The sequence below is a fragment of the Haliotis rubra genome, unplaced genomic scaffold (assembly GCF_003918875.1).
Source record: "Haliotis rubra isolate DU_JTF1 unplaced genomic scaffold, ASM391887v1 Scf674, whole genome shotgun sequence".
Classification (NCBI taxonomy): Eukaryota; Metazoa; Mollusca; class Gastropoda; order Lepetellida; family Haliotidae; genus Haliotis; species Haliotis rubra.
This window is the reverse complement of record NW_025767384.1, coordinates 95446-105555: the sequence shown is the minus strand read 5'-3', so window position 1 is coordinate 105555 and position 10110 is coordinate 95446. Positions and strand designations below refer to the sequence as shown.

General features: G+C 39.6%; 1 protein-coding gene across 1 annotated transcript; it reads right to left on the bottom strand.

Moving 5' to 3' along the window:
- Positions 1-5773: 5773 nt before the first annotated feature.
- Positions 5774-9058, bottom strand: LOC124257817. Its single transcript, XM_046691957.1, has 3 exons — positions 8995-9058; positions 7037-7165; positions 5774-6218 (listed from the first exon to the last, which is right to left on the bottom strand). Exons 1-3 carry the CDS (start codon positions 9056-9058, stop codon positions 5962-5964), a joined length of 450 nt encoding a protein of 149 aa, XP_046547913.1. The 3' UTR covers positions 5774-5961.
- Between the last annotated feature and the right edge of the window lie 1052 nt (positions 9059-10110).

Genomic DNA, 10110 nt, shown 5'->3' with positions numbered 1-10110 from the left:
TTGCAAATGTTGGTCATTACCAGCGTCGATGTAACTGGTGATACACACAGGCTTATGTCTCTGATTGAGCTAGTAATATGGAAAGAAGTTTAATATGACAAAATATTGGAAGATGAGAACACGAAATGTGTCAAAACCTTCGCATTCTCACGATCTTAACTTTTTGGTACTTTTGTCAAGAGTCGAAAACATGAGAATGGGGTATAATCTCGCAATCTCGACCTGTAAAAATCAGGCAAAAAAACACGAAGACGCAAGATTTCCTGTGACTGCGAGATTGCGCCGACAGTTTCACATATTTCCCCCAATGTTTTGGAAATTGAAAGCGAACCCGTCCATGCATGAACATCTCACGTGCTCTCTATAAATGAATATCATCGACTGCACGCACTGGATTAAAAACTTTAATGAACATTACCACAAAAGAATAATCTCTGAACGGCTTCTATATACTACCCATCAAAATTAGACTCACTTAAAGCATTCACTATATGTTATGCATATATATGTGGTTACATCGAAGATGAATTTCTCCACTAACTTGGGGGAACCAACTGCAAACCTTATGCAGATGAATTGCATGAGAATCGTACATCAAATTGCTGAAAAACATGTGCAAATATCGTGCATGTGAACAGCTGCGTTTTGGTGTAAAGTTTTGTTAAGAATTTGGCAATTTTCACTGAGTTACATCATTTATTGAACTCATGACAATAATCTTTTCAACGTTACGAATTTGTTTTACAATACATCAGTTCCTGTGAAAACAGTACCTTTAAACAGTATGGAATATTTTGCAAAATCTAGTTTAGAACAGTTGACTGAAGTAAGTGCCTACATTTACACTAGTGAGTCTAATCTTTGATGGGTAGTATATATGTTGCAGGCACTCGTGACTTTATGAACGGGAATCGCGCACTCACTCTGCTTTAATGTGTATCATGGTCGCTCTTGTGTCCCTGTAGTGAGTGAGTGAGTTTAGTTTTACGCCGCACTCAGCAATATTCCAGCTATATGGCGGCGGTCAGTTAATAATCGAGTCTGGACCAGACAATCAAGTGATGAGCATCGATCTGCGCAATTTGGAACCGATGGCTTGTGTCAACCAAGTCAGCGAGTCTGACCACCCGATCCCGTTAGTCGCCTCTTACGGCGAGCATGGTTTACTGGAACCATTCCGACCTTCACGGCTTCCATCATGACTGTTTTGACAGGGTGTGGAAACATCAGAAAACGTCTCTAATCTGGACAGGTCGTCTTGCATGCCGTAAATCTGTACATGTTTGGGTGTCGTTCTTGTTTTGTTTAAAACTATTTGTTCCAGTTATATGGCGGTGGTCTATTAATAATCGAGACTTGACCAGACACTCCAGTGATTGACATGAAAAGCATCGAACTACTGACTTTGATACAAGGACATGCAACAACGTAGGCACTGAGACTGACGACCATGTACCAATAGTCGCCTCTAACGACAAGCATCGGTTGCTGAAGGACAATACAGGCTTTTACGTAAACATGTTAACACATGGCACTTTGTGTAGTTGTGTATTTATTGGTTAGTGCTTGAGGAAAGAGGAGCCGAACATTCAGCAATTCCATCTAACAACTGTGTCGTAATAGAAGAAACTAGTCACATATTTAGTTCCTTTTGTCTGGAACTAATTATTTGTTTCTGTATATTTATCTAATACCCAACCATGGTCCCTAGTTTGGTGATTTACCTTCAGTTCTTGGCGATCTATAGCCAGTTTTTATATTGTATTGTCCAAATAGTGCTATTAGTTTTACTTTTCCACACTAGTTTTAGTTGTAATTGTGATAATCTAGTTGTTTTACTGTCCTTCGTCCACAGGCTTTTATAAGATACATCTATTCCATTTCAATGTCACATATGTTCTCGTCACGATATGGCTGAAATATTGCCGATGTGACGTTAAATAATAACTCACTCACTCACTCATTATCTATTACCCACGTGGTCAACGTATGGGTAGGTGCATATTAATCTCGATCGTACGTCACACGAGTGTCGTATCGCGTTGACCTGTGTCGTAACGACTTGACCTGAGGTTCTAACAATCTGATTGGATGACCGAAGACCTCTAAATTAAGTCACGTTGTGACGGAACTACTTTTTATTCATAACAAACACGCGAATTCATTCACTCCACAACTTATATACATTGTGGGAATGTAAACATTGTGAACGTTGCCCTAACGCTGTTTAATTGTGAGTCGAACTGAGACATTATATCCTTTGAAAAACATAAACGCGAAGTTTCCACCAGTGATGTTAGCTGAGTGAAGCAACTGCAAACTAAGAAAAGGTGTGCTACCGAGTAGTTTATGTAGGATGTTGTACGAGGCGAATGCAACTGACATACATCGTGACGTCGGTTACGAAGGGGGCAGACGAGGATGGCGTAGTGACGTCCATACAGTGTGACGTCATGCAAAAAGTGTACTACAGAACAAAATTCTTCCGCAAACTTTTTATGAAACCGGTTTCGGTGTTAGAACATAAAAATAACAAAAATACGCTATTTTGTCAATTTAATGCATGTAACACGTGGGTAATAAATAAAATACCGCACTCGGTCTCATTACATACGAAGTATACGAAATTCGTGACCTTCCTATGGTTTCTAACCTCGCTTTCGCTCGGTCAGATACACATTCCGGTGCAGTGATGACTTAGCATAACATCACTACCACAGGCTAATTTGCATATCACGTGACCGGACTTTTCTCTTGTTTGTAAAGAAACGCACATATAAGTAAATCAGAAGAGTCTGACCTTCTGCAAGCTTTTCTGTGAGCTCTTCATATTGTTTTACATTGTTATATAGATATTCTTCTTCAACTGAGACAGTTGGATTCATGACAATACATGCTACACGAAAAATTAGTTTGCTACGCGCCTGAATGTTTGCAAACTTTCTGATGCGACGTTAAGCAATATTCACTCACTAGCATATTCCAGCAACAGCACTACGGGAGAGTCAGAAATAGGGTTCGCCCGTTGGACTTAAAGCACATGGCTGCCCCACAACCTACGCCCCTGGATCCATCTATCGATAGTTCCTCAAGTCAAAACATTGATTATCAAACAGTCTCGTTTCCTGCTGACTGGGTTCCGTCCAACCTATTGCGCAACTTGGTACAACAACCAATCCAGAATTTTGTTTTGGGACTGTTTTGTTTTTTCGTAGGTAAAGTAGGTTGTATTTAAAGAAAAGAAGAAATCAAATTATTTCAAACACGCACCTCCTAATCCTTGCAAACACGTCGTGCAGCGTGCTCTGTCGTACAGCGTTCTCTGACAAACGGCACGGGAATCTCAAAACGAGGCCCGACCGCTAGAAATGTTTGGCGGTCTTGTACGACCTTGATATTGTCGTACACAATCACATTGTGCGTTACAAAAAATACACTTAATAAGCGCAAAGAACACATAACAGTCGTAACCAGTCAGCCAGATAAGGTGTGAATCATTTTACGACCTCTTCAAACAGGGACAGTCTGTGACGCCTTAGTTAACGTCATGCTGTCTAAACCTCGTCATGAAATATAGAAACACGATTTTTTTAAAGTTTAAAATAAAAATTCATTTATAAATACCATAGCTGTTTGTAGTGTCTCTTTTCACTTTCACACGAGAAAATTCGGATCAGCTGAAAAGTCGGTCATTGTCTGAATTGGTTCATGAGACTCACGTTTCGGTTTGTATGAGACGCTTGGGTTCTATGTCATTCTAAGACTCATCAAACAAACACTAAATACAAAATGTAAAAATTATCACCGAACACGCCGAATTGATGTTGCCAAAACCAGATTAAGACTAGCAAATTGCAATCTTAATCACTATCTACACAAAATCAACCCTCATCCAAACGGCACTTGCCATATTCCTGAACCAATAGCCCACAATATCTTTTACTGTTCAAAATATAATAAACAAAGTACCCCATTTACCAATGCTTTAAAACAGTACCTCAACAATGCTAACTCTTCTGATCTCAAGCACATTCTAATAAATCCCAAATAATTCAAAAGAATTCTCTCTTTTTATCAACTTCATTTTTTAACCTTTTATATGATTATCATTATTCACATAATAAATATGTTTTTAAACATCGGTCGGTTGAAAAAATACAATAATAATGAGAATAACCATTTACTACACTACATCTATATTAAATTCCAAATCTCTATTACTCTTTACCTATTTCATATGTTATACCTAGTAATATTAGTAACACCACACTTTTAAAATTTATATTTTTGTTCCCCCTCATTTCTTATTCAGTGTACTACCCTGTCGCCGAAATATTTTAGTTGTGCGTGCGATGTTAAATAAAGCAAATAACTAACAAACTGACCATTTCACTTCCAATACGCATGACCATCATATTACATCCTGACTTGTTTCGTGCACTGCACCTCAATGAGAAACAATTTTACCCTTATTTTGAAAGTGATTGGGTGAACAAACTTGTCCAAGTTCAAAAGTTTAAATTGTAGTAATTCTTAAAAACAATAAAATGTCACTGCACTTGGCGATCTCCAAATTCGAAAACAATACAAACAATCGTGTTTCACGTTAACTGTAGAACCAACCGTTTAAGGGTAGGGATTAGGAAAGGGCAGAGATGTATATTCCCTTGATTTGCATGCGCTAAGCGGTGAATTTATATTACTTCCGGGACATACGTGCAAAACTGCGATTTGCATATAACAAAACCCTTTTGCCTGTTTGAATCGCGTACAGATAGGCGTCCATTAAAGAACTGGCATTGTTCGTTATTGTCACATTGCTTGTAATGCCAACTCCTAATCTGGAATATGTACTTCGATGAGTTTTAATCAAGCTATCTAAACCCTCTATCATAATATATGGCGTCGTGCGTTAATGTATATTAAAAGGTGAAACACATGGAAATAATCAGCATACTGATTTTGTTTATTCATGAAACATTCAATACAAATGCAATATCTTCAACTGAAACAAATTCACAAACTGGTTGTTAACTGGTGTGGTGAATACACACGACCTGTTTAGACATTTGTAGCTTTATACAACATTTACATAACATTATACTAACCTATGACTACACAATGCCATAACACTAACCTGTTACAGAAAGGGAATTGGAGAAAAATGAACTTGGAAGTTGTGACAATGACTACGCAAGTTAAAATGCCAGCTTGAGAATCCCTGTTTGTACTCATATATATTTATAAGGGAAAGAACCTGGAAAACAGTCGTTCAAAATATGGCAAGATCACAATCAAACGCCAGAGACCTGCGGCGTCTTCCCAAGCACACTTTCTCCTTTGTGGAGAAATACGCAGAGGACATAACATAAGTTTGGGAAACAAACATTTCGAGAAAGGTTTTAAGTACTACTGTGAGAGCATACCATTCGCAGCATGCAAGGCGACCAGTCCAGATCAGACAGACGTTGTCTGTTGTTTCCACATCCTGTCCAAACAGTCACGATGGAGGAGCCTGACTGATGAGTGAGTGAACATGGATTGCATTCACACACTGTGCAAATATATATGGATGTATAATTATGATCTCTACTCCATAAACACATCTACATAAGAACACTAGAGCGACCATGCGATACATCAAAGCACAGTGAGTGAGTCCCGTTTGTAGACATACAACATATATATATAAAACCAGTCTGCCTTCTGAGGAGATTGCTCTTCACGAGTGCCTGCAACATTTAAACATAAAATATAGAACCCATTCAGAGATTATTCTTTTGTGGTAATGTATGGCTGTGAGGGTTCATTCACAGTTCATCAAAGTTTTTTTTATAATCTAGTGCGTGCAGTCGATGATATTGATTTGTAGAGAGCACGTTAGAGGTTTATGCATGGACGGGTTCGCTTTGAGTTTCCGAAACATTGGGGAAATATGTAATACTGTCGTCGCCATGCGTATCACCAGTTACATCGACGCTGGTAATGACCAACATCTTCTAGAGACCGATGATCGTCGCCGCCGACGTCAAACCACGTCAGAGTCTGCAAGAAGCAGCTATTATAGTAATCTTCGAAGGATCTGCAGACGATGTCTTTAGCATCGACACACAGCTCTGCACATTCCGCAGAAGTCTTAGAATGGATGGTCCTGATGTTGTGTCCTCTGATTGCCAGGTTCACGAAGAGGGTGAAATCAGATCCAAACGACGAGCATTCTGTAAAACAATAAAAGATATTTTTGTATGATTGTGTATTTCACTCTGTGTTATAGGACTGAAATGCCGACAAAAGCTCCCTTAAAAGCAACACAACCATTTGGACCTAAAACGACATCAGGCCCAAATCATTCCTGTAGTTTATTGATACAGAAGCCAGTGATTCATATTCTGGTGAGTTCAGTTTGACCCCGCGCTCAGCAATATTCCTGCTATATGGCGGCGGTCTGTAAACAATCGAGTCTTGACCAGACAATCCAGTGATCAACAGCATGAGCATCGATCTACGCAAATGGGATACAATGGCATGTGTCAACCAAGTCAGCGAGTCTGACCACCCGATCCCATTAGTCGCCTCTTACGACAATCATGGGTTACTGAAGACTAACTCTAACCCGGACCTTCATGGGTGGATTCATATTCTAAGCAACTATCTACACTGTTGCCCAGTCATGGCGGTTACTAAAACAACTATGCTGAAACATAAAAGGCATTTATTACTTTTACTGAAATGTGGCATAAATAACTTGTATTGTGAATATACCGAATACACATGGCACAAAATATTCCAAAAGACGATGCTTATGATGTCCAGTATATTTTAAAGTGGAATAATGTGGAGTCATAACAAGTACACGCTTAAACATATGCATGCACACACTCACATGCATGCACGCACACGCACGCGCGCTCAAGTGACAATAAATGGCTGACAGTTATATAGAGGCTGATGGGAAAGTATTAAATAACTTGCCCCGTTTAACTGCATGGGTACAGTTGTAAAATGTATTTCCGGTATCACGCCGTAGGTTGTTTACCTGTCAGCTTCCTGCACGTAACGCTGGTCTCGTCCAGGTCGTATCCGATGGAACATGTGCAGACACCCCCAGAACAAGTCCATCCAGGAGGTACAGCACAGTCGCTGTCCGTCACACATGTACCGTTATCTGTAAGACACAGAAGTATATTACACACAGAGTGAGTGAGTGAGTTAAGATTAATAGTCACATCGGCAATATTTCATCAATATCGTGACTTTAATAAATTACAAATTCATAAGAAATGCAACTGAATTATAAAAAAACCTGTCGACGAAGGACAGTAAAATAACTAGATTATCACAGATAGAGAATTAAAACTAGCGTGTAACTGTAAAATTTAACAAGTTTTATGAACAATACAATATAAAAACGGGCTTGAGATCACCAGCAACTGAAGGTAGGTCACCATACTAGGGACCGTGTATCTTTGCTACATTAGCCGCTGGCGTTTGTGGGAAAATGTAGCCACAAGATAAAATGACACAAATACTACGTTTACAAATCTGGTAATTATAAATTTACTTTGAAAGTTATGAGACTTACATATCCCTACAGGAGGACAATAATTTTACAAAAATTCAACCCCCCTGTGAGGATACAGCCACTAACAATCAAATTGCTCATTTAAACTACCAATAATATATATATCTATATACAAAACATATCAATCAAAATTTATCAAGTAAATCTACTTCTTTTAGAAATTCAATGATTAAATGATAATTGACATTGTAAAAAGATCCTTCATTGTTTTGACACTGAAATATTTATCCCTTGTGATGAAAAAAATATTACACACAGAATGTACACAATGTGCACCCTGGGTGTGCAAGATATAGAGTTTGTACTTCACCATTGTGGATAAGGAGCCCGAATTGAAAGTAAACTTGTGATGGGTTAAAAATCAAAGTGACTGAGAGAGTTTAGTTTTACGCCTCTTTTAGTAATATTCCAGCAACATCACGGCGGGGAACACCAGAAATGGGCTTCACATATTGTGTGGCTACCCCACCGCCCCTTAAAAAATCAAATCTGCAGCACAACAAGTAATATTAAAATGTAATAATTTGATGTGTGAACTAAAGCTAAGAAACTGAAATAGATCGCCTTTTCGGAACGTTTTAGTGAGTGAGTGAGTGAGTGAGTGAGTGAGTGAGTGAGTGAGTGAGTGAGGTAAAATTTTACATCGCATCGGCAATATTACAGCCATATAGCCATAAAAACAAGGTAATCAATTGAAATAGCTGTCGACAAGGGACAGTAGAACCAACTAGACTATCACAGATATATACTTAAAACTAGTGATAATATCTAAAATACTCTAACTATAGAGGACGATACAATATAAAAACAGGCTATTGATCGCCAACAACTGAAGGTAGATCACCATATTAGGGTCCATTGGGACTTACAGTGCCTTTGCTTCTTGCATGGACCCTAGTTGGAGGAACGTTTTAGCCAAGTCAGTGCAGCTTGTGTCGTTAAATGTGAAAACATGCAAGTGTTGCTCAAATCCCACCATATGCCTCGTGGACTAGCCTCGTGTTTAAAGATATTGCTGGCTGATCTGATACCTTTTTCTGATGCCCGCAGGATATATCACCAATGGCAATAAAGACGCACAGTTTCGTTTTTTAGTCCTGGAGCCTGAAGACATTTGGGCAAAATTTCTTTTGCCGCTATGCCTTCCTCCAGAAACTGAATTGTTACCATTTTCAAACTATAAGCGTTGATGTCTTTCGTTGATAATTCCTACTGCCAATGAAGAAAAAGGCTACAAGGAACAGAACTATTCAGACATGCTCTTTCAGATCTACAACTAAATACATTGAGGAAACAATAATTTCCAGATATATGTAGTTGCGTGTATTTTCCTATCCGGTCAATGAAATAGAGATCCATGTGGCTTTTCACCGTAATATTTAACAATAACACTGTCTCATACATGTACGTACATGGTGGAGTCCAGCTTGCCAGTGTGGCTGTTGAAGTTGATGCTGGAACCGATGTGGCCGCCATAGGAGATGTAGTAGTAGTAGTAGTAGTAGCAATAGTAGTAGTAGTTGATGCCGGGGTGGTGGTTGGGGTTGTAGAAGCGGTAGTGGTAGTAGTCGTTGTAGTTGATGCAGGGTTAGTAGTAGTTGATGCCGGGAAGGTGATTGGGGTAGTAGTAGCAGTCGTGGTGGTAGTTGTAGTTGATGCAGGGGTAGTAGTATTAGTAGTAGTAGTAGTAGTAGTAGTCGTAATCGTAGTAGTAGTAGTAGTAGTTTGTGGTATTAAGCCCCCAATACGTACACATACATGGCTTTTAGCTGTGTTGACGGGGATGCACATGTGCTTGGCATTGCATGGTTGATTGGCACATGGATGAACCTACAAATAACCATATATACACATGATAAAGTGCGTGTGAGAGATTCAGAAGCACGGCAGCATACAACGCCCGACGTTGAAAAGTTTGTATTCTTACGACAAACATGGGTTGCTGACAAGGGTTAAAACAAGGATCTTCACCGGTACCTAAGGGAAGAGACTGTATGCCGCAATTCCATTATTCATCCCACGTAGAGAGATACTGTAAGGGACAGATTAATGGTATTGCCAGTTGATGCAAGTTGTTTTAACATTGCGCATGCACACCATCAAGACTGGGTTAGTCATCACTGGTCACGTGTCTGGTTGACCGCACGTCCTTGAGAGATATAGTCGTGTTTGGCGACGTCGAATATACATCAAATCAAGATCAACCTGAGACCTCATAAAAGATTTGGGGCGGTGGGGTAGCCTAATGGTTGACGCGTTGGCTCGTCACGCCGAAGATCCGGGTTCGAATCCCCACATGGGTACAATGTGTGAAGCCCATTTCTGGTGTCCCCCGCCGTGATGTTGCTGGAATATTGCTAAAAGCGGCGTAAAACCAAACTCAGTCAGTCAGTCATAAAAGATTTAACGGTGGATCGGTTAGGGTGTGGGTCAGCACCACTAGGACTGAGCGAATCCTATTCCATATTGTGGAAGGGATAGTCATTGGACATTACACCACTTCTTTCCTTTGGGAGGACAATTATGTC